General features: G+C 39.0%; 1 protein-coding gene across 3 annotated transcripts in view; it reads right to left on the bottom strand.

Moving 5' to 3' along the window:
- Positions 1-3,839: 3,839 nt before the first annotated feature.
- The window catches only part of nlgn3a (neuroligin 3a), a 158,498-nt gene continuing 138,139 nt past the window's right edge, over positions 3,840-24,198 (bottom strand). For all 3 annotated transcript variants that reach the window (XM_036134980.1, XM_036134981.1, XM_036134982.1), the window contains one exon: positions 3,840-4,405. In XM_036134980.1, coding sequence (XP_035990873.1) covers positions 4,203-4,405 — 203 coding nt within the window. In that variant the 3' untranslated portion in view covers positions 3,840-4,202. The remainder of the gene's footprint in view (positions 4,406-24,198) is intronic.

Genomic DNA, 24,198 nt, shown 5'->3' with positions numbered 1-24,198 from the left:
GTTAATACTGACGTACATTACCCTCTGCTGTTGTGACGTGACAAAAAGTGGAAAAAGTTCCAGTTGCTAATATTTCGTGGTATGAGTAGTTTTGCAAGGCACAGTACATTTGTGAATGCGTCATGTCATAAAGTTTCATATCAGTTTCCCCAGTAATACAGAAAGAAACTTTTTTGTTTCCTCCCTGTTTATTGCGTTGACTTGGCAACAAGAGCATCCCACCAGTTTTCGCTACGCTGACTGCTTTGAAAGCAGGTGCAAAAAGACACTTCTCCACTCGGATTTCCTGTCACATCCTGCAGCCCACTCCAGTCCTAAACTTTCTATAATTACAACAATCTGTGCTCCTAGAGAGTCTGTGTGAAATCTGATTGCCATTGGTAACATTCGCAGCAAGAGTCCTGCTGTGATAGAAGGCTTCCTGTTTCAATTTCCCAGGATCCCTTCAAGTTTTTGCTTGCTCCTTTCTTTTTCACCCCATCAGTAGGGCATACATTTCCATTCAGGGGGAAAAAACAGACCCGGTAATATCCAATTTACTGGAAGGCAGAAGAGATGGTTTCACTAGCAGTATAATAACATGCTACATGAAGCGTGGCAGTATAGAGTATGAATAAAGGAGGCATCTATGATAAAAATTCAATCCAAACGCAGTCATCATTCATTGGAGGAAATCAAAGCAATTAGTAACACTTTACTGCAAATTGGGGAACACATAAACAGATCACAAACATTGGCATTGTAATGGGTCCAGAAGAGGATCAGCTCACATGACCTCCTGCAAATGCTCATAGGACGACTAATCAAACAAGCAGAGTTTACAGGAGTGACAAGAAAATAAAAGTGCATGCATTATTGTATGCTGGCCTGTCCTGCCATTGTTTGTGCATGACTCAAAAGCTTCTGGAGCGCAGCAGTGTCTGTCTACTGAAAGACTGATGATCTAAATGATCCACTTATTTTATAAACCACCCCCCCCCACACACACACACGGTAATGGCACTTCTGATAAAGATGTGTAAAAAGCTTTAAAATTGTCTCCTCCTCTAGTGCAGCTGCATGATCTGGCAATGAAATATTTATAAAAAACTAAAAGTAGCTGCAGCAAGAAGTAGCATCTTGGTTTATTTCTAGCAGATCTTATCTACATGCAACCAATTTTTTTTCTGGTTTAAGATAATTACTTTCAATCCAACTATTAAAAAGTTACTCATCAGGAGTGTGTAAAACTCTACTGGGTCTTTACCTGGACTGGTGTACTTTGGTCAGATGAGACTAAAACTGAGCTTGTTCATAAAAAAATGATAAATAATAAAAACAAAAAACGTTCCAGGTGGGTCTGGTGTGCCACCAAAGGTGAATTTGTGGTAAGCACTTCATGCCCACTTATAATTACAGTGGAGCATCTGTGATGCTGTTGTCCAGTTTCTCTTTCAAATGAATCGTGTGAGACTCTTTGACACACTAGGACATTTTAAACAGAAATCTCGTCTTCTGCCTTAAAACGGAAACAGTCATGAGTGTTTGTTTTATCAGGATAATGTTACAAAACATGACCAAATCAACTCAAAAATGGTTAACCAGACACAAAATCAACATTGTTCAATGGCCATTTCTGTCCCCAAATTTAAATTTATAGAACACCCAACAGGTGAACAAAAAGAAGACAGTATAAGAGAGAGGAACCATTCAGGATGATCTAGAGAAATTATGCTAAGAGGAACACGTTTTACCTTAAAATTTTTAGATTTTCCTGATGCAAGATTTCCGACATACTATAGTTAAACAATTTTGTAAATTCTAAATACAAAAGTTCATCATAAATTCCTGAACAATATTTCTGAAATGGCCAGCTTTAAAAAAAAAAATTAACAACTAAAAAAAAAGAAACAAAAACAGACTGTTCAGTAAAAAAAAGAAAAACAAAACAATGGATGGATGGATGGATGGATTGAACTTTAGATAATGGGACAGGGAATAATCTGCAGATAATTTTACCAACTTTTTTTTATTCTGCACTTAACCCAATTTGGAAAATTATTTCCAGAGAGGACAGAAACCTTGTCCAACTATGTGATACTTTATAAGATAATAAATCCCCTGTTGTCCTACAATGGGGTTGATTTGGGCGTAACAGTGGCAAAGACACAGAGTTGCATACAATTTATTGTAGTGAAAAAAAAAACAAGCAAATTTAATCAAAAGATATTTCTAAAGCAGCAGTGGATGAGCTTTATCAGAAACGGCAAAAATAAAAGTAAAGATAAATAAATGCTGATATTATGGCATAGTCAGATAAAAAAAGATGAAATGTGGACAGTGGGAAAAAAAGAACACCAGCCTCTTTATAGAACAATATAAAATAATATGTAATATTCATGATACAGCAGCAGGTACAGCAGCATTTTGATGTAGCTAAGGCATGGGAAAGTGTACCTTAATATCTGAGAGACCGTAAACAATTCATGATCAGAACCCTGTGCAACCATTAGCATGTTTGAAAACAGTTACTGAGTCTGTTGTGAGCAGCAGAGACTATAAAATCGAACAGCAGCTGGGAGGACTGACCTGTGGAAGCGCTCCTTAGAGCATCTGGGATGCAGTAGTCTGTCACTAAGGCCCCATTCCCACTGCAGGCAAATTTGGTCCAAATCAGATTTTTTTTAACAGGTCACATTTGAGCCACTGCCATCTGTGGTCCTAAACCCGATTTGTATCATATTTTCTTCTTTTTATGTGACTGTAGCGACATAAAAGGAACGTCCAAGACGGATTTAATGTGTCTTTGACGTCCCTTTTAAAAGACACGTGTCACAACTTTGCGCCAGCAGCAGCTGGAAGTGATGGCAGTTAGCATTAGTAAGACAGCAGCTGCCTGCCAAAGCACCGCTCAGTGGAGGGACAGCGAGATGTTAGACCTCATTATTGTAATGGGATCGCAAAAAAATATGATCTCAGAACAAAATCGGTATTGAGCATTAAGGCCTGCGTTGGGAATGTAGCCTAAAAAGCTCTGTAACAGCTCCAGGCATGGAGTGGGAGACATTGTCCGTCAGTGATGTGATTTTTCTTACAGTCCTTTTGTTCTTTCTTACAGTTCTTTTAGTGGGTGCAGGGAGGGCTAAGTGTCATACTGGCAAAATGGGGTTCTGTAAAGTATGAACAACATAAGTGACAACATTTTTCACATCACTGATCTGGTAAAAAAAAAATGCTTGCTTGAGATTTCTACTTAAATTAAAAATGCATTCAGTTTGAAGTTAAGATTAATCAAAAAATTTCAATCCTAGTACCTGCTTCCTACATCAACAAAATGTAATTTTTAATGCTCTGAGGCTTTGTACACATCTTTGCCAGGGATGCCATGTGGAGAGTAAAGCTGAGTACACACAGATAATCAAAGTTTTTAACCATATTCTCCAAAAACAATATTTTTTACAGCATGTCAACATATTAATGCCATAGGAAAGACTAAACAGGAGGCTTTTGTTTGGCTACTACACAATTCTATCTATATACTTAACACACAAACAGCACTATCATTTAAATGTATGGCAACAGAAAGCTCTTAAGTCTGAAGCAGGAATAACAGTTTTCAGGTTAAGGATGATAAAGTGACGATTTGACTTTGCAGGAACTCGGCTGGAGCTTGATATCTACAGATGGAGCGCAGCACCAACACGCAGCTCTTATTTGTACAAGCCAAAGTGCTTCTTTCAGAACCTTGCTTATGTATTAGCCGTAAAGCTCTATCTTAATTCAGCGATGCATTAGAAGAGCATGAGCTTGAAAGATGTTTATTGGATGTCCACGTCAAGCACGAAAGCTGCATTATGTATTAAAGTCATGGCCAATGTGAGCTGTAAATCATCATGAGGTAGCCATTAAGGTAACCAAGAGATAAACAACACTCTTTAGAAAGAGGACAGTGAGAGACTGTGTGCGTCATTTTTGCCTTAATATAGCTACCTCCTCTTTATGAAGCTATGTTCTTTTTCACCCTTTCTTAAAAAAGACACATTAAACCAACATGCTTGTTTCTGGTAAGAAGACGTAGATAAAAAAACAAAAAAAAACACAGCAGCATGGCTTGCTCAAAATTAAATTTAAATGTGAGATTAAATAAGGTGTTATTTTGGAATCACAGCAACACATGAACGCTTCTTTGCTCAAACAGTCCGTTGAACAGCCTTTTCGCCGTTTTAATGACGTGCCCTACCTTCAGAGTGATGGGAGAGGGTGAGGAGACTGACACAGGAAGCGCCGATCCCAGATCCAAATACGGTAATGCGGTTGGAATCTCCTCCGAAGAAGCCGATGTTCTCACTGATCCACCTCAAAGCCTGGATCTGGTCCAGCAGCCCGTAGTTCCCTTTAGCAGCCTGATCCCCTGTGCTGAGGAAGCCTGAAACATGCAAAGATGAAAACAATCAAAACAAAACCCGCAAACAGCAAAGAGAACGATCGGTTTTGAAGAGGAGAAAACCTAAAATTGCTGGATTATCTACAATGTGTAATGCCACATTCCCATTGTCACAGGGGGCCATCGTGGTGAGTGACAGCAGCAGCGAAATCATGACTTATCACATGACATGGCGGTTGGTAAAATAGGAGTGCATGTGCCCACATGTCATCTGCACCTTATGGAAAATCAATGGCACGTCTCCCCAGGTGAACATCAATCATGAATTACTGTGCGCTGAGCAATATTGACCGGTTCAAATGAAAATCTTGCACATCTACAGAAAACCTATAGACTGCGTTAGAACGATGCCACTTCTAAATTTCGAATCATTTCCTCTATTTCCCTTTGACACATTCGAAACCTCCCTTGCACTTGTCATATTTTCGGGTGACAACACGCAAAATCTGTGTGCGTTTTCACTGGATGTCGGCGTAATCTGCCATGTGAGGTCTAAGTTGGAAAAGCGTGCGTCTCCTGGGTACATCAGAGCTCATGTTAACATACCACTCTCTCTCTCCAGGGCGTAAGCCCTGCTGAATGATGGGTAATCGAGAGTCATGGGAGAAGATCAAAGCCAGCCAATCCCTAAAGTCCCAATGGTGGATTCAGTGTCCGTCAAATCCCCAGGCATGCATGTGAGGTGACAGCTCAGAGAGGTATGGGAACCAACACCCGATTCTCTTTCACAAGCAATAAATGTGTTGATGGAGGATGTTTAAAGGCCTCCGGTGATGGTCCTTCAGCATCGTGGCATTGCTTCCAACATCTATTTCATGGTGTGTGCCTTCATCTAATAATGAAGTCTGTTTTGAAGTCCACTGGGGGAGGCAGAGAGTTAACAGCAATGTTAAACTGATTAAAAAAAGTTTTAATCTGTGTGATTTCACTGATGTCACTGCTCACTTAAGATAAGCAAAGATTAGAGAGTGACCCTCCTCGGGGCCATTAGTTGTTTATGGGATGTACTTAGTCTACTAAGATCATTCCCGTCTATCAGTTCTCAACTTTCAATGGATCTACTTTAGAGGATGTGACGAGCAAAAGGTGTGTCATGGAAAACAACATATTTTTGCTTTGTTTGCCCCACACAATAAGAGATGTATTTGTAACAATTTCTTCAGTAGCTGTATTTAATTAAATCTGCAACATCAAGAGATGTATTCAACTGATTGTACAAAAACAGAAGAAGCACAGAGACACAAATATCTTCAGCACTTATTGCGTTAATCCAGTTTAGACGACTATATTTAATAACAAAACATGGGTTCAATTTACATGGTTCACATTCCTGTCAAATTACTCACTTTCCCCAGACTCAGATTTTCATAGTTTGACATTAAATGTGGAAATGACTAAAACCAGAGACAAAAAAGACAGGAGCATAAAAATTAAGGAACACATAAAGGAAAGATAGGATAGGGTTGAAGAATCAATTGATGGATGCGTTGATCAGTCAAGAAACAAAGGATAAATGGAAGCATTGAACAAAAAAGAACAAAACACTGTTCAGTAAAACAGACAGACAGACAGACAGACAGACAGACAGACAGACAGACAGACAGACAGATAGATAGATAGATAGATAGATAGATAGATAGATAGATAGATAGATAGATAGATAGATAGATAGATAGATAGATAGAATATGTATAAATAAAACAGTGTACGGTAGTCTGTACATATTTTCCCTATGCTGTTTATTTTCCTCTTTCACACCCTTTCACACCTGAAATGTTCTGAAATCATATTCCATACTTTTTCATATATTTATAGACTGTGTAGAAACCCAGAATGAAAGTAAGATCTTTAAAATTTTCAGCTCACTACAGCAACTGTCTCAAATAACAAAAAAAAAAACAAAAAAAAAAACACTCATATCTTGAGATTGTGTGTGACAATGTAGTCACCAACTTTCTATCCAAACAATCCAAAATAAAATTGGAGCTTGACTTTTGTACTTGACCATCTGTGAGTGTTTTATTATCCTTCTACGTTCACATTGTTGTCACATTTATCTTCCTTCTTTCGATTGGTGTCGAGTTCAGACGTAGATTAATTTTTGTGGAGAATAAAGCATTTACAAACGCTGAAGCACCTTTTAATTAACCATAAGTATTTGTGTGGTATTTGAGGCTCTTTTGGCTTTCTGATTTCAAATATCTTTTTTTTAAATAAAAAAAAGGTTGCTTGTGCTTTACTTAGGGATGAGTGACATAATGATATTAGACTGTTAAAGATTAGAATGTGCTGACAATGTGCCAAAGCAAAGAAATCATATGATCCTCTAGGGTACATCATATGCCTTGTTGTCCTTTGATCACTCATAGCATGCACTTTCCTCCTTTTCCTTTAATTTTTATGTAGTAGCGAAGAAACAGTAACTACTTTTAAAAATCACCATGTTAAAACGTAGTATTGATATTTACTTTTGCCATCATTAAATTAAAAGGTCCGTTGCACTGTTTTCTGTTCTGCCATTTTTGCTACCATGTTGAAAAACCCATGTTACCTGAGTCTAAATGTTATGAAATGAAGTGGATTTTTGTGGGGCATGAAGTCCCGTCACTTCTTTGAAGCAAATCTATCAATGTGCTCCTGCCCCAGATATCCTAAATACACCAAAACTATCTGCACTAAAGCAAATGCTCTGCTCCTGCTGAGCAGGTCAGCAAAAATTATAATATATCACTTTTTGATTCAAGACGAGTGTCTATTTTATAACATAGATAAAGCAAGTACAAACTTCCTTCAAACCTTCATAATAAGGGCCTTAAGCACTCTTATTGCACTGTGAAACCTGAGTACATATTCTCCAAAGCTCATTAAAACAGCTCAGTATTATCTCTGCTGAGAAAAAGTCTTAATTCATTGTGGGTTTGAGCTGCAGACTATAATTTGTCAATGAAATAGTTTAATAATGTATATAGTCTGTGCATTGGTATTTACTACTACTTCTACTAGTACTAGAAATATAAGTTTGTAAACTGTACCGCCAATCACCATGATTAATTTTCACACAACAATATCAAACATATATTGTTGCATTCTTATTATCCACTTGAGCAGCATTGTAGCTGTCCAGCTTTTAAATCGGAATAATTCTTTAAAGTTGGGCACAACAGTTTTTCACAGAGTGTACTTCAAGTCTTAGGTAGCTACTTATTGTTAATTATACTTGATTCAATTTGCAACACTGAGCATACTGATTAAAATCTGTTTAGGAATGTTCTTTGGCCTAAATGTTCTACATTTGTCTTTAAAAGCTGTGGTCTCACATGGGAAATGTTGATGAAATAGTTATGTCATTTAAAAAAAAAAAAGGTATTGATTTGCCATATTGTCCATCCTTAGTTTTAATAGTGCTAATGTAAGCTTTAGTGCCGTCTCCTTTGTCATGTTATTTTAACTATTAAGATTTTCCCACGCAACTCTCATGTTTAATTAAAAAGATAAAACTAAAAACAAAAACAACTACTTTGCAGTGCATGTATGGAAACGGTATGAAAAAAACACCACAGAGGAGCCATTTGCTCTCTGAGAGAGTCCGGACGCAACCCTCTACCCCACCCCAACATTAGACCACCCTTATCCCGAGGGCTTGTTGGCATTAACAAAAAAGGGTGGGCAGTGGAAAGGCCAGGGCCAATTGTCGATAGTAGAGAGGCTGTGGCACAGGAAGCGAAGCAGTAGACAAATGGATCAACAGATGGTCTCCTTCAGATACATCCCTGAGGATGACAGAGCAGCAGGCACATGCAGAGAGGGAGGGAGGGTGAGAGAGAGAGAGAGAGACAGAGTGAGTAAGAGAGATAGGCAGAGACAGACGCAGACAGAAAGAGGAGAAAGGAGGGCTAGGGCTGAAGAGCTTTTCCTTCACTTTTTATCTCACGGCTCCTCCTAGCCCTCCATCATAACTAAAGGACAACAGCTTTTACAACCTTCTCCAGGGCACACGGGAGAGAGGCAGAGGAGACGTGACTCCAAGAATAACCCTCATTTGCAAAGCAGTTCACACTTCACCAAGTATATGTCAGATGGGTTGAGAAATGTCATGAGACAGACATGGAAGGGGGAATTTGTACAACTGTTAGCCTAATTGAAAGGATACAGTAAACATTATCCATTTGGCTTTGTATTATTGAGGATTACTTGACGACAAAATGGATATTATTACAGTTGGATCCTCATCTGTGATACTGAGCGCTCAGTTCCGGTGTCTTGTGGTGAGACGTTTTTTTTGCTAAACCGTCCTGACTGCTCTGCATGGTTAAAAGAAACGGGTTATTAACATGTGGAGTGATAGTCTTAAACAAGACATGCTGCAGGCACCATTTAAAAAAAAAAATACATCCGCCATAGCTGCTGGGTATGTTTTAATTGGAAAGGTGACAGAAAGTATTTGCTTCGGAAAGCAATTAAGATAGCAAAAATAATTGTTTTAATGCATGGCTATTTCTGTTTTTTGTCCTCACTGCAGCCGTTTGACGCAGAAGCGCCGGCGCTGCTGTTTTGCATATAAATCTATAGGCATGTGAAAATGATCACATATTCATCACCTCTGGACGTTCCCGCTGAAAGCACAGGCTCGCTGCGGTCACTGTAATATATGTAATTAACTATATATGTTCACTTTGCTCCAATTCGGAGTTATGTAAATCTTTTTCTCACCCACAAGGGACTGGGTTATAGATTTCCAGACTTAGCAGATGATCTCTGTCTGATCAGCACAGCGTGGGCTTTTGGCTTCACACGAGCTGTGATGGTGCAGTCTACTCTCGTTCTGTTTGCAGCTCACACCTACACATGACCCCGGGATTTTAATGCTTAGGCTCAGCGCTTGTGAACTGTTGTGTTAGGCTGGTGATGTGCTTGACTGCACTGCTCCACCAGAGGCAGTTCGAATCGCTAATGAACACAAGCTACTTCACAATAAGCTTTTAGCAACCGATGGACGCCGTCCCTGTTTAGTTCTTTGGCTCAACTCAGTGTGCTTTCTTTTTTTTTTTCTTTTTTAAAAAAATCCTTTGATGTCATTTGATGGCACTGGTTTTGAAATACTTTAAATAGCAGGATAGTTGATCCGAAAGTTTGCTCCATCCACAAATATGGGCAAGTTTTTTGTTGCCCCTCCAGATTGAGTCAAACAACATGGGTTTCTAAAATAACTTCAGATTGACAAAAGTTCAGTGACCGCTCTTATTGTCTATAACATTGGTCTCAGACTCAAATCCTCGAGGGCGGGAGTCAAGCAACCTCTAGATGTGTCTCTTGCCCTACACACCTGAATCAAATGGCTAAACTGCCTCTCTAGCGTGCAGCCAAAGCGCTGCTAATGAGCTCATATTGGAGTCGAGTGTGTTGAAGCAGACGCACTGGTTTATAACATTTAACACAAATTAGACTTTGCTTTTCGTGACAGATTTCGTCGAAGATTTGAAGCAACGTAACTGGTGAAAATTGATTAAAAAGATGGTACCTTTAATTTACGTTTATAATTAACAATCTCAAGTCTGCATTCTTTTTCTGGCCAAACTGGTTAAGATGCCTAATTTTCAGATCTTCTCTTAGATGTTCAATAGGATATGATCTGACCTCTTGAAGGCCTATTATGTGTTTATGTCCATCCTTTCATAAGTGCTTTTGGTTGTTTGCTTTGACTCACTGTCCTGTTGTAGGACCCATGACCTGTGACAAAGGCCAAGCTTTCTGTCAGTGGCCAGAATGTTTCACCTCAGGATGTCTTGGTAGTTTTGAGGAATCATTGCAACCCGCAAAGATTCAAGGTTCCTCAAGAAAGTTGCAGCAAAGCAGCCGCAAAAAAAAGGTCAAGCTCCTCCCACTATTTGCAGCAGCATTCTTGTCTTTGAAAGCATTATTTATTTCTCTCAGTAAAAAAAAAAAACATAGCTGATGTTACTGTCCAAATAGATCTGGGTACTGGGTATGTCTGATGAACCTGAAGTTGCAAGTTCACATCCTGGGGTGTTGACTACAGTCCCATGAACATTAGACTCTTACATAATACAGCCAATGGTGGCAACTGGAATATAAAACCTCTTGGAGATGGTCTTGTAGCCTTCATTTGGAAAACGTTTGTTCTCCTTTAATTAATAAAAGGCTGAATAACTAATGCTTAAAGCCACCTGTGACAGAAATACAGCAGCTTTATTACTGAAGCTGCTGTAACCCTGTTATTTATTTAACCATGCATGTTAGTGTCTCTAAAAATGTGTTTAAACTCGATGAAATGAAGCAGATTTTACATTAAGTCTTTTTTCCTTCTGTTGCACTCCCATTTTGTATAGTGCAGTTATATTTGGATTAAGGGTACATAATTCCCATTGTGCTGTTTGGCAAGGACAGGTGCCTTACATTTACTATCACAAAATTAACTGTTTTTATTTTTGCACTATACACAGGCTATAAAGGTCCCCAAGTGGTCAAGTAATTATCAGCTGATTTAATCAGAAAGTAGATTAAAGTACTGTATTATGTGGTGCCTTAGTGTTGTGATGCTCATGCAGACCCTTTTTTTTTCTTTTTTTTTTTTTTTTACACGTGCAAAGAGATAATGGAAGTTCAAATTTGTATACTAAAGTCAAATGTGTAATGAAAGGTGATGCTGGAGTGTAAATTATTACAACCATGTCTCGTCCCATATCACTAAATTGGTAAATGGACTAAACTTGTATAGTTATGCTGACCACCCAAAGCGCTGTACACTATAGCCACACATTGTGAGTAAGATATGCTATATGTGTCATAGAGGCACAAGTTTGAAACGCAACAATATTGCGATGCTTGCTGGTCACTTTAGAGATAACAACAAATATGTCCTTACTATTTTAGCATATCTCTCAAAACAAAATCTCTTTATTCACAATTTGATTTAATCTATTACCAATTAAAGGCATGTGACCATTGCTTGTAACTGATACTCTTCAGAAAAAAAAAAAAGTTTAAACAAAATGTACAAGTACCAGCTAATTAATTTGCATATGTATATGAAATTCTGTTAATGAATTTTGTTTGAGGATTTTTCCTTTACAGGGTTTTGGAACTATAGTTAACAATTTTAACAAACAGGGAACCTCTACTGCTTGGAAACAAGGACTAACACTGTTTTGTTTAAAAGCCAAAGAATTTCTGCGAGAAGACTTTGTTTTGACAAAGAAACAGACCCATCAAAATGGAAAAGACGCCCTGAAGCTGATCTGAACGAGAGCAAAAAAAACAAAAAAAAAAAAACATGTGAAACATCTTCCTTTATGGCAGCCTTCCTGAATTATTTATGCCAAACCCAAAACATATTTTACAGGATCTATCGAGAAAAATGGATTATATACAGGCACCACTTGCGAAAGGTCAAAGAATGACTTTCGGTTTGTCTCAGTTGTTGAAAACAAAGATTTCCAAATATGGCAGCTGACATGTCTACACATGTCAGCTGGCTTGGCTGTTAAATTTGCATGGCAGTTTCTTCATCACGCAAACAAACTGTATGAGTTAATAACAGTGATTCTGTGCTCTTTCCCCTGGATGATAGAGCTGTAATTTGGACTGACTGATTACATGATGTGATTTTCTATCATGTCTTAAAGCGAGCCTGCCTTGACGTTGATGTGGGCCACTTGTACGCGATGGGGGGAACTGACATTCTCTCCTTGTGGCAGCTCGGAGTCGCAGCCCGGATTTTAGCCGGAGCGGCAACAGCAACTGTCGTTTGGTCCGAGCCGGGTCAGGTCGCACCTGTCTTACCGCATCCTCCTTGTTGGGCGTAACGGTGTATGTGTGTGTCTGTGTGTGTTTGTGTGGATATGCATCTCCCACTGCAAGAAACATAGCTGTTGTTGTTGCGTTAACGTTACCAGAGGGTTGGTTAATGTACACAACATGACAGCATCCTCTCTCTGAGCTTCACTTAATATGTTGGAGTGCATGAAAAGCATGCGCCGAGACATCCGGAGAGCAGGGGAATCCTCTTCAAACCCGCCACATCCCCTTTTCCACACAGCGTTACTCTACACTACTAACCATTTTGAAGGGATGGTTCAGGATTTTTGAAGTAAGCTTCTGTTGTGGGGGTAGTATGCAATTAATATCCTACTTTGTGTGGATAATTCTCTTGCTGTCTCGAGTTAGCAAAAATCTCAATTGGTTGGTCTTTAGGCCACAAACTACTACTCCAAAGCGGACCTTTTAAGGCAACTGCAATCTTAAAAATGTTATGACAGTGCATAAAAATGCTGTTGTAGAACATTTGTTTACAAGGTGATCGGAGGTAGGAATGTCCACAATGGTTCTTCCTGTGTGAAACACATACAGATAATTGGAATTTGAAAAGCACAATATAAAAATGCCAGCAAAACAATCAATATAATAGCTTTCACTTAAGCCACTACAATATTGTTGTTTTGTAAACTTTTTTCCTTTTATATAAGGCAGTTATACTGTCCGGAAATCCTTAACACGCTTCACCATTTCCTCTAACCTCCCATCCCCATGCAGACAATCATCAGCTTCTCTGTAAGGAACAACCTCAAGCTTATGTGATGAGGGTTTAAAGGCTCATAATAATAGCATTTGTATAAACCACTGACATATAGTGCTTCTTTTTTTTAATTTTATATCAGGCAGTGACTGTAAGTTCTTGGTGCTTTGTTCCATGTAAGACAATTGTTGGTGGGGTAAAAGATGATCAGCTTTTCAGTAAATTTGATAGTAGAAGTTTAGGTCGCATGATAGCAGGAAAATATGGAATTGCCATAGTATTGCTCTTCATTGTGATGACTCTATTGATAACTATAAGCCTACATTTTCTTTTTTCCCCCTTTTCCTTTATTAACAATGTCCTACCTCTTATATTAAGCCTTAGTATCTGGGCCACTAAAAATATAGATCAAGTGTATTGAGGGCTGTGAAAGTCCCTGAACCTGGGCAAAAATGAACGGACAAAATGTCCAATAGACCTTTTAATGTTGTCCATTGCAATTGCAATACTGAATATTACATATACTGACTATTTCAATTCGATGTACTGTGCAACTTCAGTGGAATTCATTTTGGTGATGGCCCCTCTCAGAATAGTGTTAGGTTTGGCCTTTAGGACCAAGTGGTCTGCCTTATTTACCACAGCTAAAATATTAACACAACATTTTAAGGGAATCTTCAAAAACTCTGACCTTTCCTTCTAAGATGTATCCTTTAGAGAGCCACCAATCAATCGGCCAGACATCTGAATCAGCTAATATATATATATATATATATATATATATATATATATATATATATATATATATATATATATATATATATATATATATACATATGTGTATGTGTGTGTGTGTGTGTGTGTGTGTGTGTGTGTGTATAGTCTATTTTCACGCATCAAAAGGAGCAACACATACTTTGATATACTTCTTTGACTTGACTCACAAGGGTAGGGAAATATATCTCACGCAGTCCGGATGAGATTGCAGGTCCCTTATTTTCAACACTACTTTATTCAAAACTACTTCTTTCAGTGAACCTGAGTCACATTTCTTTATGTGGTATAGTCCATTGGAAAAAAAAACCCTGATCTAACGTTGGTGTGTGGGGATGTCTTTATAATAAATGAACAAAAATCTGATGACATAAGATGCCTTCTAATGCTTCGTTATAATTTATCCTCACATGAGCATCCACTAACTCGACTTAACTGTGTATTTCTTCCTGACCTGGGAAGATGATTTCCTACAGTTTAGCTTCTCAGCAGTGATATTGCTGTATTGATTATGATTTAAATGCCTGTTTCCTATATGGTGGGGCCATAATTCACAGTGTAGCAGAAAGAGGTGATGATAATGATCACTTTGACCTCAGACATCTCTCTTAGCCCAGTCTCCCAGATAATGGAATGCGGGTTAACTAATGATGGAAGGTGAGGAAAAAGTGAGGAGGGGACGGGCTTGTTATCAAGCCGGACAGAGGGAGGTAAAAAACAAAGAATACAGAAGGAGGAGAGGAGGAAAATGGAAATAACAACAGTGACGTAACAGAGAGGATGTTTCGGGGCATTTAGTCAAACTCAATCTCGCTTTCAGTTTGTCTCGCCTCCTTCTCTCTCTCATCAGCTCCCTCTCTGGCTGGTGCCTATTAACAAGGCAGTCTGTGTCCAAGCTCTCCTCTAGTGCTGCCCCTCCCGACCAAGTCCTTTCTGGCTTGCTCCCTGTATCTCTTCCCCTCCTTTTCTGTGTGGGGGGAAATAAAGGTCCACACAGTTGCAGCATTGACGGTCCTCACTAAGAGTTTTCCACTACAAAAGGGCTCCAACTTCCCCTGAGCCAGGCCTGGGTTGAATGGGAGCCTCTGGGGTGTGGATGAGAAGCATGGGGTGGAAGAGGCCACCCTGCACAGAGCCACATAAAGGGCCAGTGTGCCATGATGAGAGAGACATACACCTATTTATCAAGCCTTTTTTTAATCGACCGAAATATTTTAGATTAGTTATAAAAATTTTTTTGGAACGGTTTCAAAGCTCAGTTCAGTGACTCCCTTCTTCACAGCTCAGAGGACCAACAGCATGTCTCGAGTACAGACTTATCCGACAGGAGGAGGCTGGGAGAGATAAAGAGCACAAGAAAGCCTCTTCATGGCAGCCTGAATACAGAAAGCCATTTACCCAGCACCAAATCCTTGTTTCCGGAGAAGGAGAAAACAAAGAGCCGGGGTAATGAAAGTGAATAATTTCTGGTTACTAGTTCTATATTACTGAATATCACATGATAGCTTAATTAAACACGAAAATGGTTAAAAAGAATTTATGCATGAGCCCCCAGTTCTTGCTGGCCTCATCGGGAATGAATAATTAAAGGAAATATCAGGCTGCCTCAAATGGCAACAAAACCATCAGACGTTCCAGGAACCCACTCCCCGACACTGGACAACTTCAAACAGAATAAAAACTCTCATTAAACTGTAGGTCTTTGCTGACAATGTTACCTTAGGGAAGTTAGAATTCTTATTTCTAGGCCTGCATAGGGCCTAAACAACTCCCAAAATTACTTGGTTACAAAAATACTGAAGGAAACACCTTGGACTTGATGCTTTTGTTTTATCCAGACACCTTTTTACCCTTTTTACCGCTCAGCGGTCACATATTTCATGGGAAACTGTTACTGTGGTCACTCAACATGTTTCTGTTCACATCAACTAGGACTAAGAAATATGCCCAAATAGTGACAGGAACAAATTAGAAAAAAAATGCAGCACCATTACACAAGCAAAACAAAAAAAGAGCATATTCTGCAGTGAGCGTTACACAATAGTAAATTCTCAACAGTAACTTTGTAGACAGATGCTTTTTGGTTCTTGAAACGGCATTCCCCGGGGGTATTCACTATTTGAGCAACAACAAGACACATCCACTACCCGCAGTATAAACACCTCGACATATAATTCTGTACATCATAGATTTTAAGCAATCTCAGCGAGCAGATTAGTGATATTATAATGAGGCTGACTAGGATTATAACAATGCATCAGGCTAATGAGATAAGCCAATGCAGAATACTGGGTTCATGAGAAAAAGATGAGATTTTAGCTATTTCTTTGCATAAACTAAAGAAAAATGCCCAAAACAGTAAAGGTTTGCGAAACCATATCCTGTGTTTGTCTAATCAATACCTGATCAAATATCTAATCAAATCTAATCAATACAGTTTTCCATTACATTAGTCCGTATGTACCTTAAATGTACATTTTTGGTATATATGCTTGTCTAACCTTAAGGTGGTCAATAATGTAAAAAAAAAGCATCTCCCCTTTTGTGTTTTCACAAACAGGACAATGGTTTTATATAAGTCAAACTGTGTTTTAAGAATCTGTTAAATGTAGAATTATCCACTTCTAGATGGATCAGCCAAAATGTTTTAGATTCTTAAGAACAGATGATTGAATTCGGCCCAGACTCATTAAAACCCGTTATATACTACTTAGTATATCGGATATGGATAGTTCGTTTTAGAGCCCAGTGGAGCAGCTCAAGAAAGTCTTTCTTAAACTCCCTCGAAAACGGATGAAACCAACAGCTTGACTACTTTAAAATAAGAGTCTTAAACAAAGATAAAGCTTAAAGCACTCATCTTGATTACGGGGTGCATAATAACAGTTTACTATTTCTACATTTTTTAAATAATTAATTTTGCCATAGGATGTCACACGCTGACAGCAACTGCCTGGTGTTTCACAATAAAGACTTGGCTTTAACACTAAATATTTTGGCATTTTCTATCAAACCCCCAATGATCAGATGTTGTTATAAAGGAATAATGAGTAGGTGTATTATTACATTCCCTGCTCAAAATACCGCATACTTTGAAATTGATTTGATGCAGACAAAGTACTTTTTAAAGAAACACAGGTAAATGCTTTTCTATTAAACTACGTAGCTGCTATCTCAACAATGAGTTTCACCTTATTTTCTATCCAAGTGCTTATTGGGCCTCAAGAAAAAAAAAGATATGTTGGGCACTCTTAGGATGGCATATCCAATTTCTTGAATAATGTAAGGATTATTACAAAGACTAGTCGATGAGTATAATACTCAATAGCTGTAGCCCCAGACCTGTGGCCTTGGTTGTGCTACATGTTAAAAATGCATCGATCAGCTTGACCTACAGTATGTTGACGTGGTTTGAAGAAAGGTGGCGGTGTGATTCTGAAGACAGAAGCGTTGTGCACGCCGTACAGCTGTACACACACGCACGGCAAGCCGCTCATTTGAAAGATGAGGCTTGTGTGCAGCAAAGCCACGAGAAAAGACAAACAACCAACAAAATGTCAAGAGGAAAAATCTGTGCTGCACAAACACCAAAGCTCCTCTGACACATATCTGAGCCTCTAAAACCCGGATCTGTTGCAGACAGACAAGAGCTTGTTATGGCAGGCAGGGATGAAAAACAAGATACTTAAAGTCATATACAACGGCGCACGTGGCAGCCGCCGGCCGTCCTGCATGTGACTTCAGGGCTGCTTAATCTGATTGTGTGCGATGTGTCGGTGGTCAGGCGACACAATTCAAGCACGCCGGTGAACGGCAGCTCTGGCAGCCACTACAAATGAGCAGTTTGCATATGTATGACCCCTGGCATCCGAGTGCCACTCAATCAATCACATGTCAGCCAAGGTAGCTCTTGAGATTTAGTTGTGCAGCTTCCGTCTGCCGCTACCCCTCACCTCTTACATCTGTCCATTTGCTGGATCTCTGTCATGTTTCGCATCTTCCTCCTCTTTGCATCTTCCACCTCTTTGCATCTTCCGCTGTCCATCGTATACATACCACCGTTTCTCCTTCCCCACCCGCCCCTACCTAACACCCTCTCTCTTCTCACTATCTCACAGCGGCATCTTTCCTTTCACATAATAGCACAGACAGAACGCTCAAAGACAGCGAAATGCTTTTACATGAAGGGGAGCTTTGCATCTCACAGCTGGTGCGGAGGCGGGCGTGCTTGCTTCCACAGGAGGAATGGGAGAAGCTGGTGTTTGAGAGTCACAACTGTGAGGTTAAGCAGCGCGCTGGTTCCACTTGGATGCGCATAACACGGCGGGGAGATCTTCATTAACAACATTGCGCCTTAACGAACAGTGTGATATTCAAATATAATGCATATATGTACAGACTTGGACACATTTGTCAGTACCCTTACAGCTCAGTAAAATGATGCATCATTTAGGCTGAAAAGTGACTTCATTAAAAGAAACTGACCGACGCGTGTCTGCATCCATTTAAAAAATAAAAAGTTGAGACAGGATCCTGCAAATGGTGTTTGGTCTAAACAGAATGACTTCAGGTACCTTCTCATTTCATGTGAGAAGGTTTTGTGCCATACTGGCAATCCTGAAGAGACTGGACAGAGCATCCACTGATGTGCTTCAGAGGCAGATAAACCTGGCAGTCGTCTCCAAAGAAGTGAAGGGAAATGCTATGTTCCAGAAAATAGTACCAAGCAGCGTTGAGTACGGTAAGAGCAAAAGAGGACCAAAATTAGATACTTGTGGTATGTCCATTAGAGTTTAGCATAGCTAGAGGTACAATCATCATTGCTGACACAGAAAGTTTTACCTGAGATGTTTAGGAAGTGAAGCTGTTGGACGGGTGATCTTTTGATACAACAGAAAATGCTAATTGTTGAATAAGAGCCAAGGAAACCAAAGCTGAACTCCAAAGTCAATGTTCGTCACTTTCTGATTGCGCCATTTGTCGTGTTTTAAAGCTATAGTTGGTAATCCTTTTCAGAAACACTTTTCGTTATACTGGGTAAAATTGTCCTTCCATCCTGAAAGTAGTTAATACATTATGTATTCATTGAAAGGAAGTTAAAAAAAAATCAATCTCTGTGAGAGCTGCAGGCCTGTAAAAACTCTAAGCAATCCCTGTCGTTCGGTCCAAAGGACAGGGATTGGACAGAGTTTTGGTCCTGTTCCCAACCCTCCTCTGTCCGTTGAGTTCCAGGGGGTATCACTCTATCTATTGGTTGTCCCACATGCCGATCATTCTGACTTGCTCACCTAATGCCAGTGTGCGTGCACGTTCCTAGTTAGTTTCCGCTTGCTTCTAGTGTTTACTTCTAGTGTTTATGTATCCAGTTAGTAGGGCTGCCAACTGTCCCACATTTTGAGCCAAATTTAAGTTTCCCGTATTTGACACTCTTCAAATCGTATTTTGACTGCAGCCTATAATATGTATATACGAATACGAGATGGTGCCCCACACCTTACTTCTCTAGACCTACATAAGGAAGTTGCATTGAAGCGGGCAAGGACCGGTGCGCATGTAGTTCTGCCATATTAGATTCATACAAACCTTGAGCAGTAAAGTTTGAATAGTTTACTTTTGAGTCAAATAGTGAACAGATCTGTCATATATTATGGCAACAACAAAAAAACACTGCTGTGTTGGCATATGCTGGAGTGACATCACAGTGTCACTCCATACACAGTATGTATACATACCATGCTAAATAACATGCATTTGCCTCTGTATTACATTGAGGTGGTTTGTTTGACGTTTGAGCTTGTTTTCATGAAGCAAGTCAGTTGTTTCTCGCACAAGATAGGTGATATTATTTGTGTGTGTCTGCGGAGGGGTTTGTGTGTGTGATGGTGGGATGGGATCTGAGAGTCTGATTACAGCAAGATAATTGACTTTATAGCTTTGGAAAATAAGCTGCTTTTTGGTAATTTTTGTAATGATGCCAATAATAATTTAAAACATATGCCTCTAATAATAGTATATATTTTTCTTTGTGTTAGCTGTAATTCTACATGGATTCAGCGGGTTTCTTCCTTGTGTTTGGTTTGTTGTGAGAGAGGAGAGGACAGGCTCTCCTACCCTTCTACTAATACTGATTTATTTCTTCTCATTCTGAGGCTTCTATGTTTCAGCCACCATTTGAGCTCTGTGTTTGTCGAGTGAAACATGTGGAAATGAAGCTTCTAGGAGGTTGTCATCTTCCAAAATGATTAGTGTTGCGGAACTGTCTCCGGGCAAATGTGACGTCATTTCGCTGTATACTTTGATCATGACTGAGAGTCGCAAGAAGCAAACTGCATACATGTTTATGAGAAGAAGAGGAAGGCCTCAGTAGAAAGACCAGAGTGGATTTGGGAGATTTTTTTCACGAGATCCCCCTGAGGAGCAGGAAAGCAAGATAAGACGGCCTTGTGCATGCAGAGTTATTCCAAAAGGGACTTGTGGAAACTTCCGGAAAAATCACAGACTCTATCTTTAAACCATGATGGACTCCATGGAAGAAAACCTAGGAGGGCTCCACTATTGACAGAAAAAAAAATCCATATTGACAAGCCATAAAAACTTAAGGAAAATTTATTTTGGAATGATTAAACAAAGCTACGCTTTTAACAGGAAAAATCAGCTCCATGTTCACAGGAGGAAAAAAGAAGCTCTCTAAGAAACTACAGCATACTTCCTGGAAGAAACAGAGGGGGCTTAGTTTTGTTTTGGGGCTGGATCAAATAACACTGAATCTGTGCCGGGCACAATGAAGTCTCCAGACTATCAAGACATACTGGAGCAAATCACACTGCCCAGTGTAAGCAAGCTCAGCAGCAGTTACAGGTCCTGGGTCTTCCAGCAGGATAACAACCCGTAGCATCCAGCTAAAGGAACTTAAGAAATGCTGAGATGGAAGTGCTGCAATATTCTTAAATCGTCCATCCAGGTCTGGATCATATAAGCATCTGTGGAACAATCTGAAAATTTCAGCACTGATATAGGAGATGCACTGATTAATGTAAAGTATGAATCTGAACCTAATCAGCTGTTGACTAGAACCAGAGAATTTCCAACATCATTAAAAACTCCTCTTTAATGGGCCTATGAGCACTGCAGAAACACAAAAGTACAATCTTTTTACAATTATTGAATGCACAGTACCTTATGAAAGGTTACCAGTTGATAGCAACAGTCTCTGTTGTTAAACATGGCTACTGAGTGGAAAAGAGTTTTAAAAGCCTGCACAGTGATTGTTCCTGAAGATGCTGCATCAAAAAAAACAAAAAAAAAAAAAATGAAGACTGTAAGGGCACCATCTTTTTTGACTATTTAATTTGTATTTGTTTAATCATATAACATATTCAAGTAAATCAACAAGCAAAAGCAAAGTCTGATTTTTGTTAAAAATGTAAAAAAAATAATAGATGCCTTTAAACATTTATCAGTGTCAAGTTACTTCAATGACATGTTATATCATGATCGTGCAAGGGTCCGCATCTATTTATGCATTGCCAGTGTAATCAAAATCTTTTGTCCAAAGCAACACATCTTTAGGGGGCTTCGGGTGATGTTTGGGCCCCGTGGCAGAGCAACTTCAAAGACGTTGCATGAAACATGACATGCAAGCTGGGGTGATGTAATTTCAGGGTGTGGTGAGAAAGTTTAGCAGCTCAGTGTTCACTGATGCGCCGTGATACCATGGAAGAGATCAGAGCCCCAGCTTATCAAAGCACATCATAGGAGCAGAGCTGGAGAGAAAGGTCATCATTTTAAGGATCTTCAAAGCCCAAATCCTCTTCTCCTCAGGTTAGAGTAGCTCTGGTATCTAGCCGTAATGAGCTTAGTCTTGGTTGACACTTCTGCACAAGCACTCGAGAAGCAAATCTACGAGGCATTCTGCAGCTTTTATTCCTGATACCATAAAACCTGTCGCCTTATGTTTGCTCATTTCTAGAATCATGACAACTTTACTTGTAAATCTATAGCATCAAATTCAATAAAAGCTGTTTTCCTTAAGCTTAGCGCTCAGATGTGGCACGTCACGAGGGATCTTTATTTGTCTTAAGATGGTAAGTTTACTCTTGGCTAAAAAAACATAGAGCTGCTGTCATTGAGGTTGCTCTCTGATTGGTAACTTCCTCCAACTTTACAGGGGGAAAATGTTTTTTGGGGACAAAGTTATGAAAAATATTTGTCATAACTGTGCTCTGGGTACACTGCAGGTTGCTACAGTAGGGGTGCAATGATTTTCCATATTGGGAAATACAAAAACAAAATAAATAAAAAGGAATGAAAGCAGTAAGCAAATATATATGGTATTACACTATATTTTATATTTTTTTTGACAAAAACTAAACCAAAATGAAAAAGTTGTATGAAACCCCTTTGCATTTTTGCACCCTGCTGTCAGAAATGAAAAAGATAAGTGGCGCGCAAAAGCAGTTACTCAAATCCATCGATTACCCGATCATCCTCATCATTAAGTCTGAGCACCAGTATACCAGGGCAAGTTTCTGCAGTTTCCTCGTACACATTTAAAGAGGCTGTTGAAGACGATGTTGTTGCCAACCTGTCTAGGAAAGGTCATATGGCTATTGTCCAATATTTAGAGTTCATCATCCTAAAGCGAGAACCACTACCTCCAAGGGAGAAACATTTAGGAAAGTGTAGCGTACAGTGTTCCCATACTGAGAGCCTGCCCACAAGTGGAGATTTCAGCCCGATGAGATCAAACCGCCTAATACAAAGTGTTTAACACTGCGGTGGAGGGGTGATCATTTGGGCTTTTTTGCTGCCTTAGGAACTGGGCATTTTGCCATTACAGAGCGGACCACTAAGTGCTTTGTGAACCGACCAACCTAAATAAAGTTAAGTCCAAAAATATTCATACCCCTGGCACGTTGAAGATTTAAACTATATATTTTAATCTAATTTTAATCAATTTTTCTATTTGTCCACTAAGCTTCTAATCAAAGTAATAACATTTTGGTGTGACCCAGTCAGTCAACTTGATTTTTATAGAAAATTTTCAGAGGGAGGTAAAAATTAGGGTGATGGCAATTAGGCCTTTTGAGCTCAAACAGCTAATCAACAACAACCAAAAAACAGAAAATACCAGCGGAAACACGCAAAAAGCCTGTCAACAATTATAAGAAGGACTTGATTGTTGTCAATTCATTAACGAGTTTTTCATTGATTCATGAGATGGGAACAATTCAAATTAATTAATTTCAGTTCATTTACATCCAATTCACAACAAATATCGTCTCAAGGCACTTTACAAAAAAAAAATAAAAAATCGATTCAAATCGAATCATACCGACAGATTCCAAGTGAAGTACAAACTTTTCAATTTGATCCTCTTATGAAACACTGCAGTCACATTCGATTTACTATTCAAATTGGTTAAAATGTTTTCTATAAAAGGAAACCCAGGAGATTACATCGCGTCATTGACTTGCAGCATTTAGTCCTCCTAGATGAGCCTGTGGCAACAGTGGACAGTCCCTTGCATCATGTCATTACCTTTGCAATGGGGAGAAAACTCCCCTTTAACGGGAAGCAACCTGCAGCAGAACCTGATCCAGTGTAAGCAGATGAAAAAATGTTTTCTACATATTATATTTAGTAGAATGCATAATAGAAAAACAAACAATTTATTGAATAACGTATGCTTCTATTACAATATTTTATTATTTTTTAGATGTATCAACTTGTTTCATTGCCTGATTCTACTTGAAATGCAGTGGATACATGCAGGAGTTGTGAAGAAAAAGCCTGTTTTGGTTAATGACTTGTAAAAGTTTCATTTCAGTCATTTTTACATTTTTCTTATATCGCTGCTTCAAACTCTGGTTATTTTATCAGGAAATGTATGTGATACAGCAGTGCACAGTTGTGCATAACTAGTTGTTGAACCACTTTTTTTTTTCCTTTTTCACAATTACAACTGTCTTTTGTGGTAAACAGTATCTATAACAGGTTTGGCTTTCTGGAAACCGAAAGTTTGAAATTCTTTGTAAACTGGCTCAAACACAGTCAGATCTGACCGAGTGTCTGTGAAAAGCTATTTTTAAATCTTGCCACAACATCCCAGTAAGACATAGGTCTGGACTTCGACTAGGCCATTGTATGCTTTAATTTAAACCATTTCATTGTAGCTTTGGCTACACTAAAGGCCAATCTAGTCACAAGCTTTTTTGAAGCCTCTAACAGGTTTTATTCAATAATGTTTTTGTATTTTTTCATCTTCATCTGTCATTCTATCAATACTAGCCCATATTCCCATCTCATGATGGCACTACCATGCGTTTCACTATGAGGATGACATTTTTAAGGTGAGGTGCAGGGCTAATCATGCTTAATTACATTTTGGTTTCACCTTAACAGACCGTTATGCTGGCTTTCAAGGCTAGGCAAGTTTATTTATGAAGCACTTTTTAGTAACAAGACA

Source organism: Fundulus heteroclitus, unplaced genomic scaffold (genome assembly GCF_011125445.2).
Source record: "Fundulus heteroclitus isolate FHET01 unplaced genomic scaffold, MU-UCD_Fhet_4.1 scaffold_97, whole genome shotgun sequence".
Lineage (NCBI taxonomy): Eukaryota > Metazoa > Chordata > Actinopteri > Cyprinodontiformes > Fundulidae > Fundulus > Fundulus heteroclitus.
The sequence above is the reverse complement of the archived record's forward strand: the minus strand, read 5'-3'. Positions and strand labels throughout refer to the sequence as shown.